The 17,825-nt window shown below is 48.5% G+C and overlaps 2 protein-coding genes across 4 annotated transcripts; both read right to left on the bottom strand.

The window, feature by feature from the left end:
• Positions 1-595: 595 nt before the first annotated feature.
• Positions 596-8,381, bottom strand: tfap2e (transcription factor AP-2 epsilon). Of its 2 annotated transcripts, none has more exons than XM_055054978.1 (7): positions 8,255-8,381; positions 6,759-7,202; positions 5,638-5,692; positions 3,927-4,152; positions 2,700-2,818; positions 1,908-2,046; positions 596-1,333 (listed from the first exon to the last, which is right to left on the bottom strand). In XM_055054978.1, the coding sequence occupies exons 1-7, from the start codon at positions 8,282-8,284 to the stop codon at positions 1,078-1,080; spliced, it is 1,269 nt and encodes a 422-aa protein (XP_054910953.1). In that variant the 5' UTR covers positions 8,285-8,381; the 3' UTR covers positions 596-1,077. The 2 variants fall into 2 exon arrangements, with proteins under 2 accessions (XP_054910953.1, XP_054910954.1); XM_055054979.1 differs by lacking the exon at positions 8,255-8,381 and adding an exon at positions 7,718-7,947.
• Positions 8,382-9,498: 1,117 nt separating this feature from the next.
• On the bottom strand, positions 9,499-13,919 carry ncdn (neurochondrin). Of its 2 annotated transcripts, none has more exons than XM_055054958.1 (7): positions 13,490-13,918; positions 12,213-13,152; positions 11,456-11,619; positions 11,149-11,387; positions 10,850-11,065; positions 10,644-10,786; positions 9,499-10,042 (listed from the first exon to the last, which is right to left on the bottom strand). In XM_055054958.1, the coding sequence occupies exons 1-7, from the start codon at positions 13,634-13,636 to the stop codon at positions 9,624-9,626; spliced, it is 2,268 nt and encodes a 755-aa protein (XP_054910933.1). In that variant the 5' UTR covers positions 13,637-13,918; the 3' UTR covers positions 9,499-9,623. The 2 variants fall into 2 exon arrangements, with proteins under 2 accessions (XP_054910933.1, XP_054910934.1); XM_055054959.1 differs by having other exon boundaries at positions 9,932-10,042; positions 10,596-10,786; positions 13,490-13,919.
• Positions 13,920-17,825: the final 3,906 nt, after the last annotated feature.

Below are 17,825 nucleotides of genomic sequence, written 5' to 3'. Positions count from 1 at the left end.
AATTAAAGTTTTATTTAAGCTCACATCCGTTATTTGTCTTATTTTTAAACTCTTAACTGTCGTTAACTTACTCGTCTGGAGTCGGACTGACATGTATTTATTTAATTAGCTCCGTGTTTTAAGCAGCTCGGTTCTGTTAGCCGGTCCAACATGAGCATCAGTTCTACTTCCGCCAGTCAACACAGAACTTCCGCTTACATTTCACAATTTGTTATTTAAAAACAAAGAAAAAGAAAAAAAATCTATTTGAAAAAATGAAACTTTTATCAGATTAAATGTTTTTTTCTTTTCAGTTTCAAAACTTTCAGGTAATATTTTTATATTCTAATTCTATTAGAATAGAAAAAGTTTCTTTTTTTTTGTTGTTTCAATGTTTGTTTCTTTGGACAAACTTTATGGCCCCAATGTAGCTCCATAGTGGCGATGATTGACATTGACATTGACATTAAATTAAAAAACTCGGTTTGGTTACTTACATAATATGAAAGTAACCTGACTAGTTAAAGAATACATATGAAAACATCTTTCTGTAGCCAATCAGTGTTGAGTTGTAGAAACATCAACTTTGAATCTGCAGAAGATTTAAACTCCTGAATTAACGAGTTCTTAATTCTTTAATAATATATTACATTTATGTTGTAATACAATAATAACAGTAACAATAATAATAAACACACACTGAAAGTACAAAATGATTTCTGTTACTTTAAGTTACAAACACCTGAAAATAAAAAAATCTCCTTTAACTGAGAGGACTCCATTTCCCATGAGCACTTGCATCGGAGGACGACAGATTGGACAGTCCCAGACTCCTATAGATCCAGATCCAGAACCGAGTGGGATATGGAGTCAGAGCCTTCAGGTGTGGGAGTGGGCGTGTCTGAGTGGGTGGGAGGGGCTTGGAGAGTCCACAGAAACAGGAATATACCAGAACCTCCCCACTGGAAGGTCAGAGGTCCATGTGGCGCAATCAGGTGTTCCTACAGTACAGATATCGTTAGCCCCGCCCCTCAGTGGGAGGAGCCTGCTGGCAGGTAGAGTCTGGTCCTGAGGGTGGAAGTGGCTCCGAGCCTCTCCTCATTTCCGGTGCTTCATCTCCTTGTCGTGATGGCCCTTCCCTCCTTCCTTGTCCAGCAGCTTGACGCCCTCCATCAAGTAGCTCTGGAAGGCCGACAGCGCAGCACAGATGGCCGGCGTGCCGAAGCCGTGCGTCAGCAGGCTGAAGTGGGTCAGGCTGCCCTGGATGCCGGGCTCCAGGCAGGGCGTGGGCCGGCTGCCGCCCAGCGGGGAGCGGTCCTGGGTCATCAAGTCCACAAACTCCTTACAGATCTCCCTGCAGAGAGGAGAGAGAAGGTCACAGCAAACAAGAAGGTATGAACCATGATGGGTTTCCTCAAACTGCTGCTCACCAGAGCTCTGATGCAGAAAAAGGTTTTGTTCTGATTGCACCTGAAGCCAAACCGCTTAAATTTCCTGTCAGTTACCCGGAATGACTAAAATACGTGACGGTCCAGTAGAACCATCTGTTTGTTTGAACCAGAACTCCATCATCTGCTCCACTTCCAGCCTGTTCCCCTCCTGGCCTGTGGGGGCGCTGCACCAAGAACCACTGCAGGAAATGACACTAAAACCTCTGAAGACGCTGAGAACAACTTCCTGTTTCACCAGATGAAACAAGATGGAGGCGTCAGAGTTTAGTGATTTCTCTTTAGTCTTTGGCTGAAGACCAGGAGCCATTTCTGCTGCTAGCACTAGGCTAGCATGTTAGCTATGGTTACCCAGAATGCCCTGGGTCATGTTTACTCAGGGCATTTACAGTGTGCAATAATTGTTTCTTTGTGGGGAAGTGGTTGACCTGTGACCTGTCAGGTCAATGGATCAGCAGACAGTCTGACGGCGGGACTCACTTGGTGGCCAGTAGCATGCTGCGCCTGGTCGGCAGCTGGTCCGGCTCGCTCTGCCTGCACAGATACTCAGCCGTTGCTCTGGCAGGAAACTCTGTCTCACACACGTAGCCAAAGTCCCGGGCCAGGTGGACCGCCTCACCTGCAGGAGGAAGAGGAGGGAGAGGAGGAAGAGTTGAGCCTGCAGCGGCGAGAAGAGCTACCTGAAGAGCTAGCTGTGCTAATGCTAACCCGCTTTACCAACTTGAACACAGTTAGTCAAACTGAGTTCAACTAAACTTTTATGATGCAGGAAAGTAAATCACGCTTCAGAATAATTTAGTTTCTGTGTGAAAGATGAACCTCAGATTCCTGCTCTGATGTTTTTAACACCTTCATCCAGACCTGCAGATTTTATATTCAAGCATCATTTTACTGGTGAACTATGAACATGAACTGGTTCTGAATCAGTGAATTGAACTGGAGCAAAGGGAATCCCAGTTCAACAGCAAGCAGCTGGTTGAGTGTGTTAGTTTTTGTCTCTCTCTCCTCTAACAGCTCTCTGCAGTGACAATGTGCACTGTGTGTGTGTGTGTGTGTGTGTGTGTGTGTGTGTGTGTGTGTGTGTGTGTGTGTGTGTGTGTGTGTGTGTGTGTGTGTGTGTGTGTGTGTGTGCAGGCCTGCAGCTATCAGAGTCATCCCTGTTTGTTCATGTGTGCTGAAGCGGGGCAGCTTTCTGAGTTTCTGTCAGAGAGTATGCAGGTCACTGTGTGTATGTGTGTGTCTTTGTGTGTGTGTGTGTGTGTGCGCGCCTACCCTCCACCAGAGATGTCAGCAGTGTGACGTTGGCGGCCTTGCGTCGCCCGGCAGGCAGGTTCAGCCCAATCTTCTCCAGACGCTCCCTCAGACAGCGGCCACCATTCTTCGACTTGGCCCTGAGGGACGAAGGGAGCGGCTCAGAACGGTGTGTGTGTGTGTGTGTGTGTGTGTGTGTGTGTGTGTGTGTGTGTGTGTGTGTGTGTCAGACAGAGAGGCTGAAATCTGTCTCATGTCAGCTCTGATAGTTTTTCTCTTCAAGCTTCTCATATTTTCTTCAGCTTCTGTTGATATTATATATAATTTAACATTTTTACAAAAAAATATATAAATCAGTTTTCCTGTTTTTTTAATTTATTTCTCGGATCCGATTCTGGCCCGGTTCTGCAGAAAAAGAGCTCATCTCTTGCCGGGTCCATATAGTTCTGTTGTTTTATTTCACCTTCAGTATTTACTGTCATTATTTTAATGTTTAGTTTTTTATGTGTTGACATGTCTTCATTGTTCTGACGTTTTTAAATTGCTCCATTAATAAAATATGAAATCATCCAGAATTCAGGTGTTTAACTTTTATTGATTGATTTCTGAGTTTGTGTGAAATCTCAATAATCTGATTAATCTGAGATTTCATTTCAGATTTCTGAGGAGGTTTTACATCTTTGCAGGTTTCAGATCGGATCTGTCCTCAGGCCGCTTCATTAAACTTCTTCTCTTGTGATTCAGTCCCATGACCCGGTTCTGGGCCCGGTCGGACCCGCAGGTTCAGTTCGCAGATGTGAGAGAAAAAAGCCTCATGGAGACGTCATGTGACGCGAAGCTGCTTAATTACAGCTGCTGCAGGTTCGGACCGGGACGGGACGGTTCAGGTTCGGACCGGGTTCTGCTTTCAGCTGCAGCTCAGCAGATAAAACGAGCCGCTTGCGAAATGTGCAACAATAATCTGGATTATTAAAGCTGTCATATTTCTCCATGTTTTCAAACTAAACATTTATTTTCCTAGTTAAATATCTAAAGCTCAATATTCAGTTTGAAGCTAAATAAACATTGTTTAGATAAGAACCTTTTTCCTCACGGATCCATTCGGATCTTTAAACCGCTTCAGCGTGATGAGTTCAGGTAACCTGGGAAATCTCTGTTGAACAAAATAATTGATTCTTTCTCTGTTGCAGATTTAGCCGCTACCTGCTGAACATGCAGTCAGAACGATAAGCCCCGCCCCCAACTCACCTGCGCAGGACTCCGCCCAGCAGCGAGGCGTTCAGGCACTCGGGTGGAGACAGGCGGCGCTGCACCTCGCCCACTGTCACCTTGTACTTGGAGGTGGAGCTGAGCAGGGAGAGGCGTCCCGGGACGGAGCAGAAGACCTCGGCCGGGTTGGACACGGCGCCGACGCTCAGGCCGTCCTTCCCGATGGACAGCGCGGACAGCGCGGATCCGTTGAGCCTGGAGGGAACTGAGAGGAACAATTCAGTCATTTACTGCGATTCATTGCATTTCAATGTCTCATCACGTTTATAAACTGCTTTTTTATTTCACGTTTTTTAATTAATTTTTTCTATTTCACTTCTTTCTGAAATATATACCTTATTTTAAAAAAATATTTCAACTGTCTTTTAATATTTATTTTAACAAAAAAAATTATCATCATTTTAATTGTTTTTATTATTTAAATTATTTTACTATTATTATCCTGGGAATGATCTTCCACTCTGAGGAGTGACCTTTGACCCCGCGCAGCAGCAGGGTTTCCTGGCGTTGTGCTGACCCGATGGTGACGTCACTTCAGTCCGAATCAACAATACTTTAGTTTTCACATCTTCATGTAATAAACAGTTTAGATTCTGTTTCTGTTCATTTGAGGAAATTAATAAAAAATCTGGAGCAGAAGATAAAACCCAAACATTTCATCTGTTTACTTTCTGATTTCTCAGCTGATTCCCAAAGTCATTTCCGCCAAGCCGCTAAGCCACGCCCCCCGCCGTTAACGTCCAGGTGGGAACGAAACGCCTCCAGGTGTTTTTATCAGCTCCGTTTCTGAACCGGCAGAACCTACAGAACCCCCCCAACACACACACACACACACACACACACACACACACACACACACACACACACACACACACACACACCCTACAGACCCCCCCAACACACACACACACACACACACACACACACACACACACACACCCTACAGACCCCCCCCCAACACACACACACACACACACACACACACACCCTACAGACCCCCCCCAACACACACACACACACACACACACACACACACACACACACTCACACACACCCTACAGACCCCCCCAACACACACACACACACACACACACCCTACAGACCCCCCCCAACACACACACACACACACACACACACACACACACACCCTACAGACCCCCCCCAACACACACACACACACACACACACACACACACACCACACACACACACACACACACCCTACAGACCCCCCCAGCAGCAGGTTGGTTTCCTAATCGGCCTCAGTGTCGCTGACGGTGATTTTAGACCATCAGCCTCTGTAAATTTATCCATAACTCTCCTTTTATCACATTTTTTCTCCACTGCACACACACACACACACACACACACACACACACACACACACACACACACACACACACACACACACACACCCTCTCTCTCATATGACCATGAACAGTTCATTAACAATCTGTGCCTTTGGGCTGCAGTCTGCAGCTCAGTATTAGAGGACTTCTTGACTTCAAATGAAAAAGCAAAACAGAATTATTTATAGTGAGCGCGAGTTTGTGTGTGTGTGTGTGTGTGTGTGTGTGTGTGTGTGTGTGTGTGTGTGGGACTAGAGCCATGAAACACAGAAATCCCCCCCAGCATGTTGAACACAATTATAGCAGTGCACGCATGCGCAGAAGAGTTTTCTGTCCCCTTACCTTTTTTAATGACAGAGTGGTCCAGGATGCCCAGGGCGGATCCTTCCTCCATGCCCTACACACACACACACACACACACACACACACCACACACACACACACACACACACACACACACACCAGCACACACACACACACACACACCCACACACACACACACACACACACACACACACACACACACACACACACACACGGTTAGTAGTGTCGTCTACCCGCTTTCTGAGGTCAAAGATCATTCTTCTCTGTTTCCGCCTCACTATAAAAAGTAAATTTTTTATTCTGAAATTTAATTGATTTTGGAGCAAAAGTAATAATAAAAATAGTAATTTACAGTTTTAAAACAAATATTCAAATTTGACAAAAATAATCAGAAACTAAACTAAATATTAGCTTGTGAGATTTCATTAGAATATCAAAGTAACATTGTGATTTTGACGTCATTAATCAGAGCTGCGTGTCAACACGGAGCGTGGAGCCGCGTGGGCATCGATTCGTCTCGCCGTGTTTCTGTTGCGGCTGCACCTGCTGCAGGAGGCCGACTGCGCCAAAAACAAAAAAACTGCACAAAGTGTCCTTCAGCTGGGCCGCGCCGGGACGCGGCGGGACGCGGCGGGACGCGCCGCAGCTGCGTGCGGGACTGCATTCCCAAAGAAAACGTTTTAATTTATCACAAAATAAAAGAGAGAGAGAGTTGATCAACACTTAGAGTCCAGATGAAATAACAATTTCAATATGTTAGGAAATATTGTTCTTATTTAAATATTATTTTAAACTGAAGCAAAAATTTGATCTCGCATTATATAAAAAATATTTGATTTGTTTCGTTTTAAAGGCCTGAATAATTTTTCTAAAGGGCCTGAAGGATTTTAGGAAATTGAAATGAAATAAAATAAACACGATTATTACAAAAATAATAAAAAACAGAAACTGAATTAAAACGAAACTCAAAACTCTGCCGATAATAAAACATTTAAATCATTTTTTTACTGTATTTTTTTGGGAACAAAGTTAAGAAAATGTCCACGGGCCATTTACATACAAAATGCAGATAATTATGTATTTTTCTCAACATAACAGTTGAGATGAAAGCTCTCCGGATGTTTGGAGCAGCGGGTCACCTGCAGCTCCTCCAGGCCGTGCGGTCCCAGGTGCATCCCCAGAGCGCCGTCCCCCAGCGCCGCCGCGCCCTCCCCGAGCCCGTGCAGGAGCCGCGGCACGGCGGCGTACTCCCGCCGGGGCTCCAGGCTCAGCGCCCGGTGCGACTGCGACAGCAGGCCGCCGTCCTCCGAGCGCGACCTCTGGGAGTGCCAGGCCGCCTGCTGGTGCTGGTGTAGCGGGTTGATGGAGGGGTACGGCTCCGGCAGGTGCGAGTAGGCCGAGTCCTGGCTCTGGGAGTACGGCAGCGAGGACTGCGGGTAGGGCGGCGGGAAGTAGGGCGGCTGGAAGTCCGAGGCCGGCGTGTGGCAGAGCGGGGGAGCCGCGGAGTAGGCGCCCTGGTTCAGGGAGGAGAGCTGCGACAGGCGGCCGCTCGGAGAGGAGCCGCTGAGTCCGTCCGCCCGCTCCTGGAGGAGAGAGCCGCATGAGAAAACCCGCAAGAACCTGAACTGACGTTCATCCAAGAGGTGCAATAACATCAGTATTAAATATTTAGAAATCTTAACTATTTTCAACATAAAATCACTTTAAAAGTAAATTAAATATTTTCAGGTTGACGTGACAGTGGCAGCAGCCTGTGGAATCAGAGGTCAGAGGTCAGGACAGCTAATGCACCGCTGCAGGGGGCGCGGGGTGACCTGTAAACCCTGTGCGTGGATAAACGCGACAGAAAGTGCATCCACACATCCAGCCGATCGGCTTTCTGCAGCTGGGTCAGGCGGGTCGATGCGGGTCGATGCTCCGCAGCCAAACCAGGCCACCAAACCCGCTCATTCCGGAAACATCCACGCCACGCAAGTTTCTCCTGACAGCCAAACTGGCTCCAACCCCGCAGAGTGCCGCCGCAAACTGCGCAATCTGGAGTTTAATTAAAGAGTCTGAACGCAGCCGCAGCCCCGCACAGCCCCGCATCCTGACTCACCATGGCTGAGTATGTGTGGATCAACATCTGGACGCTCCGCCGACCCGGGAGGAGACTCGCTGAGCACGCGCAGGTTCCGGTGACGCTCAGGTGTGTCCAGGTGTGGCCCGCGCCCCTCAGCGCTCCATCAAATGAAAAGTGTCCGCTGCGGCTCGCCGTACACCTGTCCGGTTCCGAGCCGGAGAGGAAGCTGCTGCCGGAGACGCACGCGCGCACGGAACACACACGGACTCGAGCGGCCGCTCCATGACGCGCTACTTATAGGCCGCGCGCGCTCCCGGCGGGAAGAGGGGAGGGGTCGGCGGGCCTTAAAGGGACAACCCGGTCCAAACGGAACCGCGTATTCCTTCAGTATTACTTTAAATGACTTTACGGAAGATTCACAAAATAAAGACTTGATGTAAAATATTGTCCCTAAAATACATTTACAGAATAAAACTCCAGGTTTTCTGCAGATTTTATGATGGCAAATAAATCCCATAATATTCGGAGAACCCGGCTGGACCCAGCGGAACCAGTCAGAGGAGTGGGGGTTACCTCGGTTTTGGTCCGGGACTTCCACAGCATCCTGCGGTCCGGTGAAGTTCGGTGCGGTTCTGTGCGGTTCGGTGCGTGGCTGCAGCGCAGGGGTTAAAGAGAGGAAGAGGAGGAGGAGACGGGCTGAAGGTGCAGAGAGGACTGAGAGCTGGAGAGGAGCAGCAGGAGTTTGACTGGATGGCGATGGGAGGGAGCGAAAAGTTTTCAGCAGAGACCATCCCACAGCTTTACACCAGAACCGGTTCTGAAGGTCCAGTAGAACCTCAGAGGACTCAATGTTCCAGAAAACATCCAACATTAAGGATAAAATTTTGTTTTAATCCAGTTTGAGGAAAATCCAGAAGCAAATCTCTGCACTTCATCAAACTAAACCGGAAGCAACGATGTGGGTTAAAAGGAACAAGTGGGGGCTCGTCTTCCTGTAAATGATTAATGACCCGGTTTCAAGCTAAATATTTGAACCAAATATTGAACTTGAACCTGTGAAAAAGAACAAGATTTAATTCTCCTCTGAAACCAGACGAAATAATTGTCAATAATTTTAATTTGAATAATGTTCATTGTGTAATCTTATAAATTCTCCGGTTCTGGTCGGGATGAATCCTGAAGCAGCAGCTGCTGGAGAAACTAGAGCAGAAAAGTTCAGAGAGCAAATGATTCGAGTCTGAACCCATTTCTGATGGAAGCAGCTTCTTCACTCTCCGGTCCGCTCCAAAGGTTCGGTCCGGTCCAGAACTCTGCTGGTTCGTCTGAAAGCTTCAATATTTTCTCTTTCGAACTGCTCTGCAGCCGGACCGGTCCGAACCGGCTCATTCATCATCAGGTGATGAAGAAACATTAAAACCAGGAAGTCAGAATTGCATCACTGGACCGGAACCAAAACATCCGTTTATACTAAACTGAAAAGTAAAATTACAGATTTTATATCAACCTATAATTTAAATAAGTTTTTAAGAAGAACATAACTGTCAGAATCGAGTGTAATTGGGTCAAAACACATCAGAATGTTCTGGTTCTGATCCCAGCCTGATTCTTGAAGACTCTGATCTCCTGATTGGTTTTAGTTACAAATAAAATTATTTTAAAAAGGAGGTAGAGGTTCGGGTCAGAACCTCCCCAGAACTCTGGGATTAATCCAGGGAAAACGGGATTATCCGGTTGGAGTCTGATGGTTGGAGTCAGAGCGCCACCTGCTGGCGGCAGAGAGAACTGCTGGATCAGAGGAAGTAAATGGGAAGCTTCAGTAATAAAATAGATTTTTATTAAACAGAAGAAAGAAAAACTAGAACATGATCCAGAACCTGATCAGAACCAGAACCCGGTCCAGAGCCCGGTAAAGAGCACACCAGGCAGTTCAGCAGAACCTCCTTTAATCTTTCAGTCCCACCGCCGCCTTCAGCCTCTTCATGCGGCCCAGAGCCCCGCCGCCCCTCATGGCCTCCCGGACCTCCCGCCGGCAGTCCGGGCAGCTCTCCGCCGCGGCGCACAGCGCCTCCTCCAGCGCCTCCTGGCTGTGGCGCTCTGGCGCGGCGCCGCTCTGCGTCAGGACGCCCAAGGTGTGCCGCAGCCAGCCTTCGTCCCGGATCAGCCCAGGGAGCCACGGCTGAGCCCGGACGCAGCCGCCCAGCGCCTGCAGGGACAGACGCCACAGCTCCGCCGCCTCCTCCCAGCTCTCCTCCCAGTCCGCGCTCACCTGGACCGGCCCGGAACCGGAACCGGGGCGCAGGGCGCCGCACAGGAACCGCAGGGTTACAGAGAAGAACCGTCTCTGGCCCGAATCCACCGGACCTGGAGACGAGGGAGAGTTAGCAGGAGGTCCGGTTCAACACAGCAGGAGGTTCTGATCAACTTCAGGCCCGGTCCAACCACCAGCTTTGAAAAGTGGCTAAACAACTTTATATTAGTGCTGAAAATGATTTAAAACAATCACTTGTGGCTACGCTAACCACAAAGCGCTAATCATAAACATTAGCTCTGCTATGCCAGCAGGGCATTTAGCTGAAGCTAATGCTAAAGGGCTACATAACATAACATGGAAGCTAACACCAATTCAAAGCAAATCTGATTTTTACAGACTTTAATCCTCCAGCAGTAAATAACCTGTAACACCAGCAGGTATTGTTTTCATATTCACAGCTTGATCCGTTCTATTTTGTTCATGCTTCAAAAATTACTTGGAGGAAAAAAAAAAAAAAATCAAGAGGACAGGAAATGGAACTGGATTCACTTAATTCAAAATAAGAGCGTGAATATAAATAATTATTAATAAAACTTGAAAAAGTCAATAACAACTTGATTTACTTGAAAGTAAATATATCAATGAAAGGTTAGCTGTGCTCACCACTGGAAACCACAATCAATTAGAGGATTGGAAATGATGAACTCTGACCTCCAGTTGGAGCCCTTAGCCGGCCAATCATCAGCCCCAAAGTGCAGTAATTGGCTGCTAGGACCAGGAGGCGGGGCTTATTCATCAGAACAGGAAGTGCTTCACTCAGGTGGGCCTCCAGGGTTCTGAAACACGGACCCTTCCTGGAAACGGACAGATGGAATCAGAACCAGAACCAAACACCAGGAACCAGAACCAGCAGCTACCTGACGATGTCCGGCTCCGTCACCGTCACGTTCAGGAGGGCGGAGCACGCCGTCTCCATGCTGGGGTCTCTGGGAAGCGCCGTCTGGCTCCACCCCCTCAGGTCGGTCCAGGACCGGATCAGGAAGTCCACCAACAGCGCCGGGGCGTCCACGCTGAGCAGCACCTTCCTGGGCTCGTCCTCCGCTGACAGGTGGCACAGGGCGGGCAGCAGGTACCTGCAGAGGGGGTGGAGCCTCCATCAGAGGGGGCGGAGACTTGTCACGGTGAAACCAGCTCATGCAGCCGGTTCTGGGTTTACCTGAGAGCCCCGCTCCCGGTCCAGGCCCCTCCCACCTCGTCGACGGACAGCCGGGCGGTCCAATCAGAGAGGCTCGGCTCGGCAGCTCCCTCCTGCAGGTGGCGCCGGGCGTAGCCAATCAGGAAGGGCAGCAGTGCGGTCACTTCCTCCTTCAGACAGGAAGTCTCCTCGGCCAGCCAGGCACAGAGCGCCCGGAACGTCGCCAGCACAAACGGGTCGGAGAAGCGGTCGGGCTCCACCTGAGGGAGAGGAGACGTGTTATGTGCTGCAGCGCCCCCCGCAGGAGGAGACAGGTCCAGATGCCCACCTGCTGCAGGTAGAAGATGACGGCGGAGAACGCCTCCTGCAGAACCTCCAGAACCTGCCGGCTTTGCTGCAGACTGAGCGCGCTCAGAGCGGAGCGGTGAGGCGGCGCCGCGTCGCCGGCGGTGCAGGCCTGCTCCATGGCCGCCTCCATGATGCGGTAGCATCCTGCAGGGAGAAGAACAAGAAATGATGCTGCTGCACTCATCTCTACAGGGACTAGAATCTATGGAGAGAAATTAGTCACAATAATATGGCAAGTAATTCAAAATGTGTTTGTGAAACATTAACCTACATTTATGTTGTTTTTTTAAGATTGTTTTTCATATTTTTGAAATAATCTTTTCAGATTTTATTTTTTTATATAATTCTTTACAAATTATCCTTTTAATTGTTATTTTTAGATGTTTTATTGTTTGACTTTTTTCCTTCAAATTTTATCTTCAAACAAATTTGAAACTTTTTCTGCAAATTATTTCTTCACTTTTTCCAGATTAATTGTAATTTTTGAAATGTTTCTTTTCTAGATGTACTGGAACTGCTCTATTATTCAGGCAACATCTGGATGTTCATATAAATTTATCCACTAAAACTCAAACGGTTCCGCCGAACCGACACCGACTAACGTCTACAAAATAAAGGCAGTTGGTTCTTTATTAAAGTAGTAGAAGTATTTATTTTTCTATTTATAGTATTGATTTTAAATACTTCAACTGAGTTCTGGTTCTGAACCAGAGGGACCCGGTAGAACCGGACTCTACCCGTCAGCGTGTTCTGGAGCTCTGGACTCGGATCGTTCCCAGGCGGTTCTTCCAGACCCATCCGGACCTCCACGCAGGCCCGGTTCACCAGCAGGCAGCAGAACCTGGCCGGACCCACCGACTCCCAGCCGTACAGGTCCAGTAAGTAGGCGCTCAGAACTAGAACCGGTCCGATCTGTTTGGGCGTCAGCTTGGCCTGCAGCGTGGGTCTTAGCGCCGTCCACACTCTGCCCACCGCCTCTCTAAGCTCCGCCCACTGCAGCGCCGCCTCTGGCGGCGGCAGAAACCACACCAGCTGGGCGCACATCTGGAGCCGGGTCGGGTCCGAGGCCTGGCAGAACTCCGAGCACAGCCTGAGGAGCAGAGAGAGGAGTTCTGCCGGGTGTTTGCGCCAGGCTTTCTCTTTGGTTCTGGACAGCAAGCAGCCCAGCAGCGACAGCGCCCTCTGGTGGTAGCGGTCCTGATCCACAGCCCGGCACAGGGCCGGAACCGCGCCCCGGGCCAGGAGCCGCTCCGGGCCCCGGAGGACCCCTAACACAGCCGTCAGAACCTGGAAGCAGTCCGCCACCACGGCTTCGTCCAGAGACTTGACCTCTGACCTCCTGCTCTCATCCCCCTCCCCCCCGCTCCCTCTGGGCCTGGCCTCCGGACCCGCCTCGGCCCCGGTCTGCTGCTGCGAGCCCGGCCCGTCGGCCAGCAGGCCCAGCAGAAGCGGCACGGTGGCGAGCAGCTGGGGCCGGGCGGCCATGTTGGGGTCGGTGCTGAGGGCGGCCAGCAGGGCGGAGCCCAGAGACAGCAGCTCCTGGGGAGGAAGTCCCGCCTCCCCGGCATCCCGCAGGGCCGTGACCAGCAGCCTGGCCGGGAGGGCTGGGCCCACCGCCTCAAACACCCGCCGCATGGTGGCCGGGTCCAGCTGGTTGGCCGGGCACAGCCGCGTTATCTGAGGGAGACACAAATGGGTCAGAACCAGGCCTGAACTGAATCAGAACCAGGGCTATCTGCTTTTATTAAAATATAGATGGAGGTTTTACTGTGATAATGTTATTAATAACTTTATAAAAAGTTGATCATGGATTTTAGCCACATTTATCATAGTGCCACATTTGGACCAGTTTTAATTTGTAATTAATTTCTTCATGATTGAGTGTTTCTTGCCTATCAGGCAGCTGATTGGCTGCAGGGACTCCCGCCTATTGTTGCATTACCGTAATACACCATGTATGCGCGAAGCTAATCTTTACAGCCGGCTGGATTAACCTCGGCAGAATGAGACTCACCAGCAGCAGAGCCGCTAACGTCTGGCTGTCATTCTTCGCGTGCCTGAGCGCGTGCAGACACCTGTCCAACACTTGTGTTTGGGCTTCACTGAGACACCTTCCTCCTGCTGCTCCCTGCTCCTCTTCCTCTGCCGCTTGGTCACCCATGGTAACCCTGCCAACCAGCAACGGCGTTTAAAGTCAGCTGAAAATGTGAAACCCGATCGGAGGGAGACTCTAAAACCTCCTCAGTGAGTGTCAGCTGTTCCCAGACGCAGCGCAGCAGCCTCTAAATCCTCCTGTATCAAAATAAACTACCAGAAACCAATAAAAACCCTTAACCGGTGGAGGGGAACCAATCAGATCAGCGTTTGCTGCGTAGTGAGGGCGCCATTTTAAGCCGCGCCGTGAAAACGAGGCATTGACTGGGTGTGCATCGTTTCACAGCCGGCGCGTGAGCCGGAGACAGAAACGTTGTATTACAGGCAGTAATAACCCACCGGTTTGGGTTTCCGGTGTCTATATTTTTGATAATGCATTTTTTCTTCTTTTTAATGCATCTACAGGGATTGATGATGTAATAGACTTCAATAACCCGCTCCCACAGGGGAGTGCGGCGTTCCAGAGGTAATCTCCTCCCACACAACCTTGTTGTCATTTCTTCCTAGGTGATCTGCCGGCTGACGGTAAGAGATGCAACCTGTGACTCTTATTCAGCCGTATTTACTGTCCATAATCTGAGTTATATGGTTTCTGATTAGAGAATCAGTCAGCACAAGGTTGTATAACTGGATCCACCCGATCCTCCGGTTTTACCAGGCAGTATGTTATTGAACTCAATGACATAAAGGCTGTCGGGCGGACTAGCTGTCAGGGTTGTAGGTGTGAATCCTTTCTGCATGGCGTTGGCAGGCATTCTCATACTGAGAGGTGGACTCAGGGTTCGCTCTGGTATCTGTGTTGGACTGATTAAAACTAAAGCTAGATAAATAATCAGCTGCATGTTATGGATTGGCCTCAAGGACTTTAAAAAGTATTGATCAAAATTGTTTTCCATACTTTAACTTCCAAGTACGTCATCATTCACTTTTAAGAAAACAGCCAATCAGAATAGAGTACTCCCTTAAACCGAGTTGGTGCAGTAGCGTCACGCTTCCGCCAGGTGACGAAGGCGGAAGTTTGATTAAAGTTTGTTATATTCGAGTAAAATTTAAACCCACAGTTTGACTGGTTACATAACAGAACCGAACCTGTAACGAGTCTATCCCGAGGAAAGTATTGAAAGGAAGTGATTCCTATAGACTCTTAAGTTGAAAATCCCTCTACCGGAAGTTGTGTTTTACATCGTTGATCCGTCACTCATCAGCTGTGCAGATCCGCTTTGACCCACTTTCCAGTAGAGGGCCAGAACCATCGGCACATCTCCGCTACCGAACCCTGGGAGGCGGCCTGACCGCTGGCAGAACCCCCGGACCGGAACCGAGCTCCGAATCCAGCCCGATTCCTGGAAGGACGTCCGCAGCTGTTAGCCTGAAGGTCCGTCTGCGCGGCTGATCCCGGATTAGACAGGTAAGAATGACCGAACCTGCTGTTCCGGGCTGTCAGCGCCAGCCTGCTGCTGCAAACCCGACCCACTCCACGGCGGCCTGCCCACGCTCCTCCGGTGGCTCCGCTGATGTTTACACGCGTGTTAGATCTACGGTGAATGATTCCTCCATCCTGTAGGAAATTCCTCCAGTTTGTTCCCGTCGTGGGCCGGTTTGAGATGAATACAGACCCAACATCAGGTTCTGGTCCGGACTCATGAAGGGATCCGAACCGGAGACCGTAGAGAGCTCTGAATGTACAGAGACTTCCACAGGGCTCAGTGATGGCCCCCCCAGTGTTGGGGCCCCTTAGTAAAGGGGGCCCCCCAGTGTTGGGGTACCTTAGTGATGGGGCCCTCAGTGTTGGGGTTCCTTAGTGATGGGGCCCCTGAGTGTTGGGGTTCCTTAGTGATGGGGCCCCTGAGTGTTGGGGCTCCATGGTGATGGGGCCCCTCAGTGTTGGGGCTCCTAGTGATGGGGCCCTTGAGTGTTGGGGTTCCTTAGTGATGGGGCCCTCAGTGTTGATGGCTCCTTGATGATGGGGCCCCTCAGTGTTGGGGCCCCTTAGTAAAGGGGGCCCCTCAGTGTTGGGGCTCCTAGTGTTGGGGTTCTTTAGTGATGGGGCCCCTAAGTGTTGGGGTTCCTTAATGATGGGGCCCCTCACGGCTCAGTGATGGGGCCCTTCAGTGCTATGCTCCTATTGCTTCTTCATCACTGTGCTTTTCCACTGTTGCCGTTAGCTTTCCAGTGTTGTGTCGATGTTAGCCAACATGCTAGGATATAATTCATTTTGATAAAGCGGCTAATGATAGCGGCTAATGATAGCGGCTAATGATAGTGGCTAATGATAGCCTGCATGCTAATTCTGGACATGATCCTTATGGAACAACACAACCCTCATGTTGTTTTTGGCTGTTTCGGCTTTGAAGCTGAAAGTTGAGGCCTGCAGAACCAAACCCGGCCCCAGAACCTCTGATTGGACCCAGACTTTGGCAGACCCATGTTAGATTTCCTCAGAAACTTTCCTGCTTCATTTTTGATTTAATCCAAAATGAAGGAATGTGACCGAACTGCCTCCAGTCTGCCTCCGCCCTTCTGGACCGGTTCTGCTTCTGTTTCAAACACATTCAGGGATTCTTCCTGCAGAACCTCTAACTATGTTCTTCTTTTCTCTGACTTTAACTAGGACAAAGCTGGTTTAAAGCTGACTCATTCAGTGTTTGGCAGAAGCAGAATCTGCAGCAGAGGAAGAGCAGAAACTAGAAGCATGTGTGAAAAGCTGCCAGCAGAACTGCAGCAGGAAATAAATATCACAACTGAGACAGAACCGTTCTGGCGGGTCGGGCCCGGATCACCGAACCGGAAACAGAACCGGCTGCAGGAGCTCAAAGCAAAACCAGTTTTTATTCTGCTGACGCACTCGGTCCCGGCCCAGTCTGAGTTCTGCTGTTCTGGCCGAGTTCAGCTCACCGTCACGCTCACGCAGAATATTCACTGAAGAAGAAGAGTAAACACTGGCAGAGGTCCCGCCCCAGCCTGAGCTCTGGACTTTGACTAGGCCTGTGTTCGTTGTAGTTCTGCTGCTGTGTTCGGGTCGTGGTTCTGTTGCTCACCCTGTTGGATCCGGTTACAGGTTAGCTCAGGGGTTCCCAAACTGTCCCATGCCATGACTCCAAACAACTTTGACCTCTAACCTCTTTGCAAACCCACAGAGAAATATCTAAAGAAACATAAACATAATGATAAATAATATATAAAGCCATTCAATAATTATGACATTCATTCAGCATAAATAACATGATTCCATCTGATTTTAGGTCATTAACAGACAAAACATTATGATTTTATTAAAAAACAATTTTCAACACAATCTCCTCTTGATTGTAAGAAATTTTTATTTTATTTTTTTAGCACATTTTCAGCAACAAGAAAATACAAACAAAATAAATCAAAGGTATAGCTGATCCCCAGTACTTGAATTAAAAACAGCCGGTCTCCACGGGTGATATTGGCTTTATTTCTCCTTTGATGATTTTGCTGGATCATCATCAGGTCACCAGGTCACTTGACTTCATCAAAATCGTCATCAAAATCATCATCATCATTGTGAAAACTAAACAAATACAAATATTAAAATACCAACACAAATCAACAATACAACAACAAACAAAACCGTACCTCGCTGCCTTTCCTGGGGAACGCCATTTCTTAGTCCAGCGTTTGACAGTTCATTTGGTTCACTGCAATTCCCCAGTTTTATAGGCCCTGCCCTCTTTCTCTACGGCAGCCCGTGAGGTACGTATTAAACAACAAATTAGAAATATTAGAAATTCATTTAAATATTTTAATTTAAATAAACTACAAATAATTTAGACATTTCATTTTACAATCCGTTACAAAAGGAAAGAGAAATAATGTTGATCCAAAGAAAAGGAACAAGATACTCTAGTATTTCAAATTTTAAATATTACATATTTCAAATTTGATTAAACTATAAATCAAATGTAATTTTTTTTAAAAACTTTTCCATTTCTGCGTTTCTAGAGGAGAAACGCAGCTTTATGAATCTGACTGGAAGCCAATCAGAAAATCAGAAATTATTTCAACTTTTATCGAACAAAACAGAAATTAAAATGTAATATTTTTTCTTCTCATCTGACTGAGCCCTCGGGTTTAGAGTGACTGTGACGTTGTTGTTACTCTTTGCCATGGCGATGCCGGACCAGAACCTGCGGGCTTGGTTCTGCTGTTTGGACTCGCAGTGAGAACCG

The sequence above is a fragment of the Poeciliopsis prolifica genome, unplaced genomic scaffold, assembly GCF_027474105.1.
Source record: "Poeciliopsis prolifica strain line A6 unplaced genomic scaffold, Auburn_PproV2 SCAFFOLD041, whole genome shotgun sequence".
In the NCBI taxonomy this organism is placed as follows: Eukaryota; Metazoa; Chordata; class Actinopteri; order Cyprinodontiformes; family Poeciliidae; genus Poeciliopsis; species Poeciliopsis prolifica.
This window is presented reverse-complemented; position numbering and strand designations above follow the sequence as displayed.